Consider the following 17,421-nt stretch of genomic DNA (forward strand, 5'->3'; position numbering starts at 1 on the left):
GAGTCTGTCCCAGAGGTCACGGACTCCGTGACTTCTGCAGTGGCTGGTGCTGGCTCAGGGGCTGCCCAAGGTGGGCAGCCCCTGGGCCAGCAGCAGCAGTTTGGGTGTATGGAAGGACGCTCAGGACTAGGGGCAGAGCGTTGTGGGTTGCGGGGGGCACTTACCTTAGGGTGGGAGGCTCCCACTGGCATGGCCCGCAGCTCCCAGGCAGCGGAGCAGGGCTCCACGCTGCCTGTGACTGCAGGCCCCGCCCCCACAGCTTCCATTGGATGCGGTTCCTGGCCAATGTGAGCTGTGGCAGCCAGCGCTTGTGCCCCTCTGCTGCCTAGGAGCTGTAGGGACATGGGGCTGGGTAGGGAGCCCCTGCCATCCACGCCAACCCTTCCCAGCACCAGCAAGGGTCCTGAGCCACCTCCCCCAGCACCTGTGGCACCGCTGGACTGCCCGAGGGCCCCCTCCCAAGTTTTAGTCACAGGTATTTTTAGTAAAAGTCATGGACAGGTCACAGGCAGTGAATTTTTGTTTACTGCCCGTGATCTGTCCCTGACTTTTACTAAAAATACCTGTGACTAAAACGTAGCCTTAATTATCAACAGAATTAACTAAATACAAATAATAGAATCTTACTGCTGATCGTGCATAAGCAAAAAAGAAAAATTTTGACTCTCGCCTGCTATCTGGTGTTTCGGCTGTCAGGAAAAAAAAGTTTGTTTTAAACTGAGCAAGTTAGACCTCAGTTCTGCAGCAAATGCATACAGGTGGGCTCTTGCACTGAGCCCCATTTAATTCAATGATGGCTCTGTGTAGAGAGGGGTCATCCTGTACTCCCTGTGATTACAAGAGTGGGGTCTAAATATGGACGTTCCTGAGAGAACATAAAATCCTCACAATGCCAATTTTAATCACAGTTCATAACATAATCACACATTAAAATCTTGTTCAACTACACATTGTGATACAATAATTGCAATATGGTCTTTAATGTTTTGAAAAGTTTCTTGAACCAGACAGTCATTCTTCAGGAAAAGGGTTTTCCTGCTACATGTGCTACTCAGATATGTGCAGTATACATGCTGTTAGCATTTCAGCTAATACATTTTTTTCACTTGTCTGTTGTTCTGTGTCTCTGTTTTTATAAAATGTTTAGCCAGTGGGTCAAAGAATCAATTTTCTTACTTTTTAAAAAACAATCCAACCACTTACTGTTGTTTGAAATATTTACATTTGATCTCTTCCTCTTTCTTTAAAAAGATATTTTTTTAATTTGGCTTTTACAGATTTGGGACTTGATTCTGTAACCTTTACTCCTGTTTTTTTAAATGGGACTATTCAAGTGAGTAAGGCTGTAGAATTGGGCCCTGAGTCCTAGACTAATATAATTTCACAATAAATAAATATAATGTTTCTTAAAATCTTTTGTTAGTGTTAGCCATTCAATTAAGTAGCAAAGATATTAAGTCATCTAATCTTTTATTATTTATAATTGTAATACAGATAAGCACTAAACAAGCATAATCATTCTGGAGGAGAAAGAAAATATTACATTAAAATGTCAGGTTGGCATGGTACAGCGAGAAGTATTCATGTTCCAGAGCCAACCAAACAGTCATGAATAATTAAATGTGTATAGTTTTCAAAGAGCTTTGGAAAACTAGCTTTGTGAAAAGCTAAGGGAAATGGCATACTAAATCTGTTTGGAGACTGGATTCAAGCTATTTCAATTTGGAAATATTTTAATCCCTTATTTTACTAGTTATCACCTGTCTCAAATTGTAGTAATGCAATTCCTGTGAGTCTGGAGTTTGCCAAATTAGGAAATTAGGCAGTTTTGAAAAGCTTACTCTAAGTGACTTGGGATCCTAAGTTCCATTTTGAAAAATGACTTGGGCAGTTAGGCTCCTAAGTCACTTAAGAGCTTCTTAAAATTATATCCTTAATTTTTATTTTTTATAATGGTTATTAAAACTTTTCCTTAGTTCAAAGTCCCCATTCTGTTGGGGAAAAACTGAGTGATTTCTTTTCTGCTTGGCATTTCAGTTTTGCACTTGATGTTACCACAAAGTCTTTTTTCCCCCCCGTAATTTTTGTCACGTATATTTCCTTTTCTCTCCTAGATATGTACACCAAGTTGATGCAGTGCTTCTTTCTCACCCTGATCCTCTACATCTCGGTGCTCTCCCGTATGCAGTTGGAAAAATGGGTTTAAATTGTGCTATTTATGCAACCATTCCTGTATATAAAATGGGACAAATGTTTATGTATGATCTCTATCAGGTATATTTTATTTCATATTTTCACATGTACTTAATTTATTAAACTGTTTCAAAGAAGATGATTCTCAGGATTTTAAATGTTTTCCTTTGTTTCCTTTTTGTGCTAGTCTCGCCACAATACAGAAGATTTCACGCTCTTTACATTGGATGATGTAGATGCAGCTTTTGATAAAATACAGCAGCTCAAGTTCTCGCAGATTGTGAACTTGAAAGGTAAAAACACAGCAAAAGATGCAGTAGCTGACTTGTCTTTTAATGGAGTTACTGTGCATTTTCATTTTGAACTTGAGTTTGCTTTTTTGAGGACAGTACTTGGCGTAGCTCCTCTGCCTCACTAAAAGTGGATCAGTAGCACCACAGAGTAGCAGATCCTCATTGGTGTAAGCTGTCAAAGCACCACCCGTAGCTGAGGATCTGCCCCAGTGATTACATTTCAGAAAAAGGCCCAACTCCCATTGAAGTTGGTAAGGGTTATGCCAGATTGAATTTGACTCTCCTGTCCTATGTTTTAGTTCTCATCTTTATTTTTCTGATATCTTCCATATCTCTAAAATACGTCTTGTTGTTATCTAATTGAAGGCAACATTACTGACAGCTGCTTACATATTTTCCCCAAGTGAAAAGGGGCACAAATAAAAACAGAAAAGCAAGTTCTTCAAGAAATGGACAGGAGTGTTGGAGATTTCTGCTCAAATTATAATAGTCTAAGGCAGTGGTTCTCAACCAGGGGTATGCATATCCCTGGCAGTACGCAGAGGTCTTCCAGGGGGTACATCAACTCATCTAGATATTTGCTGAGTTTTACAACAGGCTACATAAAAAGCACTAGTGAAGTCAGTACAAACTAAAATTTCAAAAAATGACTTGTTTATACTGTTCTATATACTATGGATATTATAGTCCAATTAATTTATTTTATAATTATATGGTAAAAATGAGAGAGCAATTTTTCAGTAACAGTGTGCTGTGACACCTCTGTATATTTATGTCTGATTTTGTAAACCAGTAGTTTTTAAGTGAGGTGAAACTTGGGGATACACAAGATAAATCAGACTCCTAAAAGGGGTACAGTAGTCTGGAAAGGTTGAGAGCCTCTGGTTTAAGGCATTAACCCATTTATTGGGACAAAGTTAAGTCCTGTCCACACTAACTAAACCAATGAGAAGTCATGTAAAGTTTGAACTGTCTTATAACTGGGTCCCTGACTTGTCATATTTGTAATGTAAGTACTTACACAATTGTTAGTACTCAGGCTGAAGGGAATAATGACTTCTGGCCTCCCTAACATGATCTCCTCCCTCAGTAGTAACTTGGGGTTAGTGGTTTATTTCAGACTGCCTTGTGGTTGGGATAATGTATTGTAATATGCATGCTATATCTGAAATATTGAGAGGTTACAATACTGTCCCTGTAGGGAAAGGGCATGGTCTTTCTATTACACCACTGCCGGCTGGTCATATGATAGGAGGCACAATTTGGAAGATTGTCAAAGATGGAGAAGAAGAAATTGTTTATGCTGTTGACTTCAACCACAAGAGGGAGATGTATGTACAACACAGCAAATGATATTTTTTTCCCAAATTTCAGTTAGTATTGCTATGTAATTTAACAGTGCCTGATAAATACTTGTATTGGCATGAAATATAAATATAGCCACCATCAAATCCAGCTATTTGAGGTGAAGTGAAGTTGGCAGTGTACAACAGAGCAGTAAGGTCTCTGTTTCTTCCTTCTCAAATCCTGTTTTTAATTTAATTGTAAGTTTTGAAACAGAAAATGTCCAGTGCTACAGCTGGGGAGAGGAGGGGGAAGTCTCTCCTCCCAGTAGAAAAAGGAGAATAAAGATATAAATAGTGTCTTTTTTTAATAAAAATAAAAAGAAGCAATCTTCTGAGGAGAAGAAGAATGAGACAATGATAAATAACTGTCCCTTTTATCAGGGGAAAAACAACCATGCTAATGAGCCCCTAAATGCCAATATATGGTCCAACTTGTAATCAAGACTGCAGATGCATGGGAGTGGGGACAGACATAAATGTTGCATAGTAATCTAGGTACAAAATGCAGATACCAAAGGCTTCGGGGGGCAGAGGGGAAATGGGGGGAAGGAGAGTTTGAGTCTTATATTTGTGGGAAATTGCAGTGTTCATTTTCTCCTTTGATCAAAATGTGATTACAGGGAAATTTTTGCTTGTAGGAGTATTCACAGCTGGTCTCATAAAGAAGTAATTCAAGAATAAGTCAAATGGGACAGACATTTATTAGAAAATGGAAAAAAAAATACATAGGTGACTTGGTGCTTAAAATGAAGAAATAATTATATTTAGATTCTTGTGGAAGTGTTCAAGATCCTTTAAAAGAGAGACAAGGGCAAATCTCCCCTCTCTTCCCCCCACTCCCACAAAAAAGATAACTTATATTCTGTGTTGCTCTAGGAAGGTTTTGTTTTAAATTAAAATGTGTTAAAGGGACAAATGGAGATGAGAATAAAATCAGAGCGGAAGAAGTTTGCAGACTTAAAACATCATAAATTATTTGGGGTTTGTTTGTCTTAAACTAAATTTAAGGGGTGCTGAGAGGTTTCAGGTAAGGAAAAGCATGACAAGTAGAAAATTAAAGCAGGGTGAAGTTGCCATGCTTTTGGCCTAACAAAAAACTGTTCTTGCTAAACATGGCATAAGTACATGGTTATGAAGCCAGATCATAAACTCCATGTTCTAGTACATTTTCTCTTAAGAAGTATCATCTGATTCCTATGATAGAGGGCTTTTTTATTTCCCCCAAGGTTTTTTGTTGTTAAAAGACCGTACGAATCTAATTGAAAATTTGCCGGATAATGGGGAATACCAGTTCTGCACGTAGTTCTCAGTGTGAAAGTTTTCAATCTTATGACGTTTTTTGCCTTGTCAATAGAAATACGAAAACTGAACTAGTGTGGCCTAACTTCTTTTTCTTCAGCCATTTAAATGGATGTTCTCTGGAAATGTTGAGCAGGCCTTCGCTGCTTATCACAGATTCCTTTAATGCTACTTACGTACAACCCAGACGGAAGCAAAGAGATGAACAACTGTTAAGTATGTATTTTGCCAATCAGTTAAAGCAGTAGTAATGGAAAATATCTGTTTTTCAATTAAGTTATAAACTTCTACAACAAATGCAATATACATGAAAACTGAGAATCTTTAATTTTCTTTTAAGTTTCTGATTTATTTTTATTTTTTCTAACACTAGTGATCCTGTGAATAAACATATTTTCAGATAAAAGGTGATTGAGTCGTGCTTGCTAAAATTGATTCAAAGACTTCATGTTTTGATCTAGCCTGAGCTGATCTGTTCCTGTGAGATAAGGAAGTAAATTTCAATAGTTCTTTGTGCTTCATTTGAAAAAAAAAATCATTAAAATGGATTTAAGAAAAGAAATTGCTATTAAATATTAAGGCTGAGCTTTTCAAAGCTCTATGGGGGGGCACAGCTCCCATTAATTTCAGTGGGAATTGTGCATCAATATCTCTTTGAAGCTGAGATTTCTCAGTGCTGCTTATTGTCAGTTAATCTTTGAGTTTAGTTTTCCTCTGATTATAGTTGATGTTTGGTAGAGAAAATAAAAATCTTTCTCCTCTTCTAATTGTGGTTCAATGTGCAGCTACTTGATTTTATTTATTTTTTTTGTTTCTCCTCTCCCATCCCACTCCAGCCAATGTCTTGGAGACGTTGCGAGGTGATGGAAATGTGTTAATAGCCGTGGATACAGCAGGCAGAGTTCTGGAACTTGCCCAACTTCTTGATCAGATTTGGAGAACAAAAGATGCAGGATTAGGAGTCTACTCTTTAGCACTTTTAAATAATGTCAGCTACAATGTAGTGGAGTTTTCTAAATCACAGGTGTGTTCTGATATTAAAATAGTTATGAATGGGCTAATTATTTTCATTCTTAATGCTGCTTGATAACAATAGGCTTATCCAAGGGCATGTAGTTCTTTTTAACATGAAGAAAGTTTTTTGTGTTACTGGGCTGACTTCCCTATTCCAGAGTGGGCACTCATGATCTAAATTCCCTCCATCAAGTAATATACAACCAGAATACTGCCAGTGGTATGACTTGATCGACAGGGAAATCCATTTTCTTTGTACCACATGACCTGTTAGCCTCGGTTACAGGTGTGATAAAGAATATTTATATATATATATGTGATATGTGATCGCCCACAAAGAGGTATTGGTAAAGAGACTGATCTGATGTGTATGCATACTGCACCCGTCAACTTGAGAATCTCTAAAAGAGCATTTTTTAATGTTGTCAGGTACAAGTATATAGTTTGTACGTCAGTTTTAGTTATTACAAAGTACCATGTAAATCCTACAGATGACTTAACACTTTTTTCCAATACCACCCTTAGGTTGAGTGGATGAGTGACAAACTGATGAGGTGTTTTGAAGACAAGAGGAACAATCCATTTCAATTCCGCCATCTCTCATTGTGTCATGGTCTTTCTGACCTGGCTCGAGTGCCTAGCCCAAAAGTCGTGCTTGCCAGCCAGCCTGATTTGGAATGTGGGTTTTCAAGAGATCTCTTTATACAATGGTGTCAGGATTCCAAAAACTCTGTAATTTTAACTTACAGGACCACACCTGGGACGCTAGCACGATTTCTTATAGATAACCCTTCTGAAAAAGTTATAGATATAGAGGTAAGGAAATAGGTTACAATTCAGATTTTTTGATGTTTACCAACTGTGGCAATGTTTGCAAGACCTAGCTTAAATTTCTTTTTTGCTTCTGCTATTGAAAATTTTGTCTAGTTGCTGAGAGAACTCTTAAGCCACGTTTCCTGACGTGTCAAACTGTAGTTATAGTTAAGCATGGCATCGTCAAACAAGAATAAGATCAAAAGTAGATTTTATGGTAGGGAATTATAATATATTAGCTGAAGGGCAGCATTATAAAATCTGCAACATAAGCATGGAAATTGCTAAAAAAATCTTTCACATCACAGAAGCACACCCATGTTACAGTAAACAAAAAGTAATTGTACAATTTCCTGTTGATTTTTAGATGGCAAGGTGCAGTAGCTTATTTGGACCAAAAAATCATCTTGAAAAAGAAAATCAAGCTGAGTGAGGTTAATATAACACAAGAAATTTAAAAAGATAAAATTAAGGCTGGAAAATAAAAGGGAACAGTTGACTTATACAGCTGATTTCAGTAATTTTTCATACTGCACCTGCCCCTGATTCCACCTGAGAAATTTTATGGTTTGTATGGGATTGTGCACACCTCTAACTTTAAGGGGGTTCTTTAGCAATTTCCATATAGATTCTACAGCTTTCTTTTATAATTTCTTAAAAGAATAGGATGACACTTCATGCATTATTGTCCTCGGGACACAGTATTATTTAGAATAAGTTATACTGTGGTTTGCCTTCTTTAAAGCCAGAGCAAAATTTGCTGCTGTTCCCTATAATAGTATTCAACTTTGGCATTCTGCTCTTGTTTATCAGTGGCAAAGACAGGGAAAGCAGAATACCAACACCGAATATTATTGGGGGGTGAATTTTGCCCTATTCAGTTACTGAAAGCAGGGAAAAAAATAATTCCTGCACTGTAAGTTACTAAATGAAGATCAGTTTCTATTTAGGAGTTCTGTAAAGTAAATCAGTTGATCTTTAATACAGTTTTACTATGACTGTTTTATTGTTAAGCATGGTAATACTATATTTGCTCAATTTTAACAGTACTAGGGATTTTATTTCCATTTTAGGGTAAGTTACTACTCAACTCAGTGCGGGTGCAGAATGTAGCCTTAATCACTTTGGTGTCCTGATACTGATTATGATTGGGTAAAAGTTTGAAACAGTGCAATTGAAAGGGTATTAAAACTTCCAAATAAAAGTTACAGCTTTTTTGAAGTTGCTTACCCTAATACAATTTTTCTCCTCATTTTATATTTTTACATACACACACACTCTCTTTTTTTTCTTTTTAGTTGAGGAAACGTGTAAAACTTGAAGGAAAGGAACTTGAGGAGTACCTAGAAAAGGAGAAACTAAAGAAAGAAGCAGCGAAAAAGTTAGAACAGTCCAAAGAGTAAGTGTATTTCCTATTAACGCAGTGGGCTCTTAATGCCAAAGACACAGCCTCCAAGTAACCAATATGATACCTTACCACCTTTTGGAAATAACTGAATATTGTAGCTTCCATAGGTGAAAATATGTCAGATCATTCATTAATCAGCTATGGAGTTCTGTTTTAATGGGCCCCTTTCAACTCATCTCTTTGAGAATCACAAATGCTTTCTAAAGTTTGTAAGCCATCTTAGTTCTCCAGCAGTAACTGCTTTTAAATGTTTCTAAATGTTCATTAATTGCAAAATTAGGCCTGTGACAGTCTTTGTGCAGGCAATGGCCAGCAAATGTTTGATATATAGTATAAAATTTCATTTTAAGTGTGTGTGGATGGGTGTGTAAAATGAAACTTAAAAGAAATACCTTAAAGTGCATTTTGGGGTAACATTTCAGGGCAGATATTGATTCCAGTGATGAGAGTGATGTTGAAGAGGATATTGATCAGCCATCAGTGCATAAAACTAAGCATGACTTGATGATGAAAGGTGAAGGTAGCCGAAAAGGAAGCTTCTTCAAACAGGCCAAGAAGTCTTATCCAATGTTTCCAGCCCCAGAAGAAAGAATTAAATGGGATGAATATGGGGAGATTATCAAGTATGTGCGGGGAAAAAATAGTAATGTTATTTCTATAGTATTTTGGTTTTTGAAGCACTTGCGACAGACCTGTGAAGTAGGTATTATCCCCACTTTAGACAAAGGATAACAGACAGAAATTAAGACAAGTTGCTGTAGGTCCCACAGAGAATTAGTGATTGTGCCAGGACTGAAATTAAGAAGTTCCTACCTTTTTCCTCATGTTCAGTCCATTTAAATCATGCTGCCTCTCTAGGCACTTTCTTTATCTGAGAAGAGAGTAGTGATTAAATTCTTTTCTGTTCAACAGGAACCTGATTTTTGTTTAAATTCCACAATCTGATTTATAAATGACTTTAAAATGAAAAGGAGGGAAAACATCCTCTTTCCCGGAAGCCAGCGGTTTCTATCTGCCTTTTAAGGAACTCCTACTAAAGAGAGAGAGAATCTTGCAGAATGTTGGCTGATTTTAAATGTGAGAAATTGAAATATCTAAAAGATACTAATCTGGAAGAAATATAGTTAATCTGGGGTGGAATATCCTTGAGCATGTTTAGAGATTGGAAATTTAAAAGCATTTTTGCTGAACTTATATACTTCAACTCAGTGGTAATATAGTGTAATAGTAAATATGGTTTGTATAGCACCTAGAACCATGGTGCTACTTTAATACAAATAATTAAAAATTTCAACATTAGGCCTGAGGATTTCCTAGTTCCAGAGCTTCAAGCAACCGAAGAAGAAAAGAGTAAATTAGAATCTGGTCTGACAAATGGAGATGAGCCTATGGACCAAGATTTATCAGATGTTCCTACCAAATGTATTTCAGCAACAGAATCAATGGAAATAAAGTGAGTGATTTTTAGATAAGCTTACAGGTGGAGGGCACTGTTTGTCAGGGATTCACAACTGAAATGGCTGATGCATTGTAAACAGTGTTTAGTTGCTTATGATTTTTTTTCTCAAAAAATATTTTTCAGGCTGAAACTTCATGATGGCTTCTTATTTTTTCCCCCCAAGTTCAGAGGGAGATTTTTCTGGGGAACTGGAAGATAATTTGTTGGGGTTTTTTTTACGTTTATGAAAAGGGTAGAAAATCATTGAAAGAGATGTGTGTATTTCAAGTATCACCTATTAAATCCTTTATTTGTAAAGAAAACTAATTGAAAGAAACCTACATCAGTGTAGCATTTAGTCATTATTTTATGGCACCTGGAAGGATGCTAGGTGCCTTGTAGCACAGATGAAAAGAGACAAAAGAAAATTTTGCCCCTTTCTTTCTTCCCTCCCTCCCCCCCCCGCATGGTGCTTGGGTGGTTTAAAGAGGCTGGGGGAGAACTCCACTGTTGCAGGCACTGCATTGGGCTGCCATATATGGCCGAAGTGTGGCCTTCTCCCCACCCTCTTCCTCTTGCAGTCTCTGGCATTTTTGGGGGCATAGTGCATATAACTACTGCCATTCTGGCTTATGTTGCAAGCAACATGGGGGAGGCTTCTGTAACTTACAGCAGACCCACCTCCCTGGGCTGCCTAAACTAGGCTGGGGCCTGTTTTGGAGTCAGGAAGGCACAAAGTGGCTTAAAACTTCCTGTGGGCTGCACCTTTTGTGTTGCTCCTCCTGGAGGTGGCACAGAATTTGATTCGTTCCTAAGAGTTTACAGTCTACTTTTATACATGATGTGGTATTGGGCAGGAGGGGGAATGGGAAAGGAAGAGCAAGTGTTACAGCAATAAGACAACATAATTATTCTCTCTAAATTTAGAACATAAAGCATTAAGAATTTTTTTTCTTTTTAAATCAAATTAGAGCCAGAGTTACATACATAGACTATGAAGGACGCTCAGATGGTGACTCCATTAAAAAAATCATTAACCAGATGAAGCCACGACAGTTGATCATTGTCCATGGTCCACCTGAGGCCAGCCAGGACCTTTCAGAGTCTTGCAGAGCTTTTGGTGGGAAAGATATTAAAGTTTATATGCCTAAACTGCATGAAACTGTAGATGCAACCAGTGAGACTCACATCTATCAGGTAAGATGGTGGGATTTGTCAATTATATGAGTACTGAGGGATGTGAGAGCTCTACATTGATCAGATTATGTCATTATTTGGCTGTGCCTTTTGGAGGGAAAGAAGATAATGCTATGATCACTTACATCGAGTCCTATTGAGGCAAGAGAATTAACTTTTATTTCTGGGGAAAGATGGAAACATTTCCATTATAATCATGTGGATATTATGTTATACCTACACATTATTAATGCAGTCACTACATTAATAGAAGTTTAAGATTACATATTTAAGCCTGCAGTTATAAAGTGCAAAAGGAAAGTATCTCATTCAGCTTGCTCTGCTGAACACATTGTATATATTTAGGTATGCATTTGAGTCCCAGTGTTGCATTTCTTGTATATCCAAACTTCTTATTGAAACTGCTGTAAGAGTTTTGGATGCAAAAGAAATAGCCCAAGTAGTAACTGAAAATATGCATGTCAAGTAAGAGCAAGTTAATTTTACTAAAAACCTTAACTATACCATTACTCTGTGTGTGTGTGTGTCTGTGTGTAACATGAAGAAAAACTAGAGAAATTGCCTGAGCATGTCAGCATTATAAATGGTTCCAATTAAGCTTTGAAGCAGAGATCTAATGGAGGGGTAATGGGGCTAGAGAGAAGAGTACACACCTCAGTTTGAAGGAAGTGGGGTATGAATGAGAGCATGTGAGAGCTGGTTGGAGAAACTCCAATGGAAATCCAAATTGAAATGCTTCTCGAAATTGATTGATTGATTGATTTTGGAAGAAAACCGGTTAAAGTTCTAACAGTATTGAAATGTCTCATTTCAATTGTTCTGGAATAAAACATTCTGATTTTTCATTTTGAAAAAACCTATTATTTTGTATTATAATAAAAAATGTCAAAATTGCAAAATGTTTTGATGGACCTGAAACAAATATTTTTTTGGAATTTTCCTTTATGGAGAACTTTACAACTTTCAAGTCTCATTCAGAGGAAAGTCAAATTTCAAAACCAGTCACAAAACAAATTTTCTGCTCTCTGCACAGTGCTAATTCATGCCTTTGCAGTATTAACATCTGAAAAAGAAACAGGTGGGGGCATCAGAAAATGAAGAAGAAATCAAATTTATTTTTTGGGAGGATTGTGGTGTGTGTTTATAATGAAACCTTTGCAAGTCTCCTTCATACACTTGGTCCCAACAGCAGCAGCATCTGGGCCAAGGAATACAATGCCACCGTGAAGTCTCAAAAAAGGCAGGTTTTTACTGGAATCTGTTAATATCTTAGATTCCAATTGAATGTGGTTAAAAGTGATGTTTTAGTCACTTAAGGTTTAGATATTTAATCTTTTCCCATCATGACTGGTAAAGAACTAAATAAGTGCCATTTAAATGCAAAGTTGATATGTTGTGTGGTTGATTTTTTTTTTTTTTTTTTTTTTTAAATCTCTCCAATAATTCAAACATAGCAGAAGGAACTGTTCTTAAACATACCAAGAGCAATCAAGGATAGTTTTAGCGCTACAGAAAAATATTTCAGATTAAAAATATGTGAAAAGGGGAGTTACAATGAAAGTCTCACCTTAACCCTCAAAAGCCACAATCTGATCTGCTTATCTTTACCAAGAAAGAGCACTAATGTTTTTTTCTGCTGCTTTCCAAACCAATTGTCAGGTGCAAGCCATGTGTACTCCTCTGTCACTTAGTGTTGTGCCTTATTGCTGGAGGGTTTTTTTCCGAAGAGTGTGATGGATTCAAACAACATGGTGTCATAATGAATGGGGAAATTATTAATTTTTAAAAAGTTGGTGTTAAGAGCCTGTGAAATGTGCTGTCAGGTTTGCTTATGTAAATAAGTCATTACAGTTTTTGTCTATGTGCAACTTAGGTCAGGTTAAAAGATTCTCTGGTCAGCTCCCTTCAGTTCTGTAAAGCGAAAGATGCAGAACTAGCTTGGATAGATGGCGTCCTGGACATGCGGGTTTCAAAAGTGGACACAGGAGTCATTCTGGAAGAAGGAGAGCTGAGGGAAGATGGAGAAGACTTGGAAATGCAAGTGGATATGCCTTCTTCTGAGTCTAGTGTTATTGCACAGCAAAAGGCCATGAAGAGTTTGTTTGATGATGATGATAAGGAAGTATGTGAGGAGAGTGAGATCATCCCTACTCTAGAACCACTGCCACCACATGAGGTAGAAAAGCTTTTGCCTTCCCTTGGCTACATGCTCTCTTATATTTGTGCTGATTTGGGTCTTATATTTGTGGGGATGATTTTCAGGTATCGTTTTTTCAATGTTTAGAGCCTGACTTTAAGTGGCACTTATGCAGGTAGAAGCCTCATTAAAGTCAGGAGCTTTGCTTGAATAAGGCCTCCAGTATCGGACTGTTCATGTTGTAAATTGGTGTCTTAGGGCTTGTTTTCACTATGGGGGTAAATCGACCTAAATTACGCTACTCCAGCTACGTAGCTTAGGTCGACTTACCCCAGTCTTCACTGCACTGCGTTGGCGGGAGATGCTCTCCCCTTGAATTCCCTTACTCTTCTCGGGGAGCTGGAGTACTGAGGTCAACCGCTAAATCGACAGCAGAGCGCTCTCTGGGTTTTCACTAGACCCACTAAATCGATCCCTGCTGCATTGATTGCAGCAGCATCTATCTCCCTGTAGTGAAGACCAGCCTTTAGTGTCAGGTTTCAGAGTAACAGCCGTGTTAGTCTGTATTCGCAAAAAAGAAAAGGAGTACTTGTGGCACCTTAGAGACTAACCAATTTATTTGAGCATAAGCTTTCGTGAGCTACAGCTCACTTCATCGGTTGCATACTGTGGAAAGTATAGAAGATCTTTTTATACACACAAAGCATGAAAAAATGGGTGTTTACCACTACAAAAGGTTTTCTCTCTCCCCACCCCCTCCCCTGCTGGTAATAGCTTAGCTAAAGTGATCACTCTCCTTACAATGTGTATGAAATCAAGTTGGGCCATTTCCAGCACAAATCCAGGTTTTCTTCCCCCCCCCCCCCCCCCCACACACACAAACCCACTCTCCTGTTGGTAATAGCTTATCTAAAATGATCACTCTCCTTACAATGTGTATGATAATCAAGGTGGGCCATTTCCAGCACAAATCCAGGGTTTAACAAAAACGTCTGGGGGGGGGGTAGGAAAAAACAAGGGGAAATAGGTTACCTTGCATAATGACTTAGCCACTCCCAGTCTCTATTCAAGCCTAAGTTAATTGTATCCAATTTGCAAATGAATTCCAATTCAACAGTCTCTCGCTGGAGTCTGGTTTTGAAGTTTTTTTGTTGTAATATCGCAACTTTCATGTCTGATTTTTACGGTTGTTACACAGCTACTGCTTTCTTTGTTCAGAATGTGAGCGCTTCAAGATAGAGAATGTCTGTTTGCCCTGGTCTACTTTAGGGGGTGGGGGATCTATCTCAGTTATGCAACTTCTGCTATGTGAATAACGTAGCTGAAGTCGACGTACTTAGATCAACTTACCATGGTGTCTTCACCGCGGTGAGTCGACTACTGCCTCTCCCCCGTCGACTCCACCTGCGCCTCTCGCAGCGGTGGAGTACAGGAGTCGATGGGAGAGCGCTCAGGGGTCGATTTATCGCTTCTAGACTAGATGCAATAAATCGACCCCTGTTAGATTGATCACTGCCCGCCACTCGGGCGGGTAGTGTAGACATACCCTTTATTATGTATAATATACAGTGCTTACCACAATGTGACCCTGATCTCAGATGGGGCTTCTAGGTACTGATACAATACAAATTTTTATTTATTATGTGACCTGTGCACTTACCGTGCATGACTTTGGAAATCAGTTGGTATTTGGGCTGTCAAGCAATTTAAAAAATTGCGATTAATTGTGAGATTAAAAAAATAAATTGCAATTAATTTTTAATTGCACTGTTAAACAGTAACATAATACCATTTATTTAAATATTTTTGGATGTTTCCTATATTTTCAAATATAGGCAGGGGTCTTGGGGTTTCAGCCCTGCTTGGGGCTCCTCGGGGCTTGCGTGGGGCTCCAGGCTCAAGCCTCCACCCCACACCAGGCTCCGAGCTGGAGCTTCAGCCCCCTCACTGCCAATGCCTCTTCACCTCCACCCAGAGGTATACGATTGATGTGTTTAAAAAAATTAACGTGTTAATTTTGTTTTCAGTTAATCGCAGGCATTAGCTGTGATTAATTGACAGCCCTAGTTGGTATCACTCCTTGGATTTACTCTTAAATTTCATCTGACACTGTGGTAAATGTTTCCTTATCTTATGTAGTTAAAGATAGATACATGCACAAATATCATTTCAAAAAGAAGCACCTAACTGACCAACAGAGAATCAGACAGTGCAATTCTTATAGCACTCTTCGTCCTTAGTCCTCAAATACTTTTGCGTATCTGGGTAGATATCATTAACTCCTTTTAAGAAATAAGAGAAAACTGAGACATACAGATGTTAAGGGTAAGGTCTTGTGCTGCAACTCTTAGGCCAGGTGGAGGTACGTTGCCACCTTTGTACCCTCTCAAACCAGTACTGCTGAGGGCCTCTGTATCCCTTGGAGCATAACTTAGGAAGGCACCTAGGGCTGTCTAAATTATGGCAGCCTCCCTGGGCTGTGCTATGAACCATAGTGTTGATTGTCAGGGCACCGCTCCCACCACACCCCTTGCCCCAGGGCTTGTGAGCAGGTCCTATCAGGGAGCCTTATGGCTGTCTTACACAGTACCTACGCAGGGGGAAATCCTCTCTTGGCTAGATCCAAGGTTTATAGGGCCCTTTCATCTGGCATAAAAGGGCTTGAGCATGGGTGAGAATCTCACCCTAGCTGACTTTCCCAAGATCACAGAGCTTGAAAAGGAAACCAGTGTTTCCCATGCCCTGTCCCGCAGGTCCAGGTTCCCAGCACAGACTAGGAGTTGCTGCCTTAAAATCATTACACCTATCAAAGGGGAAATCGAATAAATTAGGGCTGTGAATTAATCACAGTTAACTTACACTATTAACTCAAAAAAATTAATTGCAATTTAAAATATTAATCGTGATTAAACTCTGTTTTAATCACACTGTTAAACAAGAGAATATCAATTGAAATTTATTAACTAGTTGTGGATGTTTTTCTACGTTTTCAAATATATTGATTTAAATTACAACACTGAATACGAAGTGTACAATGCTCACTTTATATTATTATTTTTATTACAAATATTTGCACTGTAAAAATGATAAACAAAAGAAATAGTACTTTTCAGTTCACCTCATACAAGTATCGTAATGCAATCTCTTTATTGTGAAAGTGCAATTTACAGATGTAGATTTTTGTCACATAACTGCACTCAAAAACATGTTCCTCGGCCCACGCCACTTCCCACAGCCCCCATTGGCCTGGAACGGCGAACTGTGGCCAGTGGGAGCTGCCATTGGCCAAACCTGCAGACACTGCAGGTAAACAAACCGTCCTGGCCTGCCAACGGATTTCCCTGTTGCGCTGTGTGCCAAAGGTTGCCAATCCCTGCTTTAGAGCCTACAAGTCCACTGAGTCCTACTACTTATTCAGCCAATCACTAAGTCAAACAAGTTTGTTTACATTTACGGGAGATGCTACTGCCCACTTCTTATTTACGGTATCACCTGAAAGTGAGAGAGGCGTTCGTATGGCACTTTTGTAGCTGGCATTGCAAGGTATTTACGTGCCAGATATGCTAAACATTCGTATGCCCCTTCATGCTTTGGCTACCATTCCAGAGGACATGCTTCCATGCTGATGATGCTTGTTAAAAAAAATAATGCGTTAATTAAATTTTAACTGAACTCCTTGGGGGAGAATAGTATGTCTCCTGCTCTGTGTTACCCGCCATGTATTTCCATAATATAGGAGTCTTGGATGATGACCGAGCACGTGTTGTTCGTTTTAAGAACATTTTCCCTGCAGATTTGACAAAACACAAAGAAGGTACCAGTGTGAGATTTCTAAAGATAGCTACAGCATAGAACCCAAGGTTTAAGAATCTGAAGTGTCTTCCAAAATCTGAGAGGGATGAGGTGTGGAGTCATGCTTTCAGAAGTCTTTAAAAGAGCAACATTCTGATGTGGAAACTACAGAACCTGAACCATCAAAAAAGAAAATCAACCTTCTGCTGTTGGCATCTTTAATCAGATGATGAAAATGAACATGCATTGATCTGCACTGCTTTGGATCATTATCAAGCAGAACCCATCATCAGCATGGACACGTCCTCTGGAATGGTGGTTGCAGTGTGAAGGGACATATGAATCTTTAGTGCATCTGACACGTAAATACCTTGCAATGCCTGCTACAAAAGTGCCATGTGAACGCCTGTTCTCACTTTCAGGTGACATTGTAAACAAGAAGCGGGCAGCATTATCTCCTGCAAATGTAAACAAACTTATTTGTCTGAGTG

General features: G+C 38.6%; 1 protein-coding gene across 2 annotated transcripts in view; it reads left to right on the plus strand.

The window, feature by feature from the left end:
• The window catches only part of CPSF2 (cleavage and polyadenylation specific factor 2), a 30,686-nt gene that overhangs the window by 6,804 nt on the left and 6,461 nt on the right, over positions 1-17,421 (plus strand). For both annotated transcript variants that reach the window (XM_074956128.1, XM_074956129.1), the window contains exons 3-13: positions 2,115-2,274; positions 2,381-2,486; positions 3,688-3,817; positions 5,232-5,347; positions 5,968-6,155; positions 6,671-6,961; positions 8,257-8,357; positions 8,789-8,989; positions 9,667-9,819; positions 10,776-11,001; positions 12,875-13,177. In XM_074956128.1, the coding sequence (XP_074812229.1) occupies positions 2,115-2,274; positions 2,381-2,486; positions 3,688-3,817; positions 5,232-5,347; positions 5,968-6,155; positions 6,671-6,961; positions 8,257-8,357; positions 8,789-8,989; positions 9,667-9,819; positions 10,776-11,001; positions 12,875-13,177 (1,975 nt within the window). The remainder of the gene's footprint in view (positions 1-2,114; positions 2,275-2,380; positions 2,487-3,687; positions 3,818-5,231; positions 5,348-5,967; positions 6,156-6,670; positions 6,962-8,256; positions 8,358-8,788; positions 8,990-9,666; positions 9,820-10,775; positions 11,002-12,874; positions 13,178-17,421) is intronic.

Source organism: Natator depressus, chromosome 6, assembly GCF_965152275.1.
Source record: "Natator depressus isolate rNatDep1 chromosome 6, rNatDep2.hap1, whole genome shotgun sequence".
Classification (NCBI taxonomy): Eukaryota; Metazoa; Chordata; order Testudines; family Cheloniidae; genus Natator; species Natator depressus.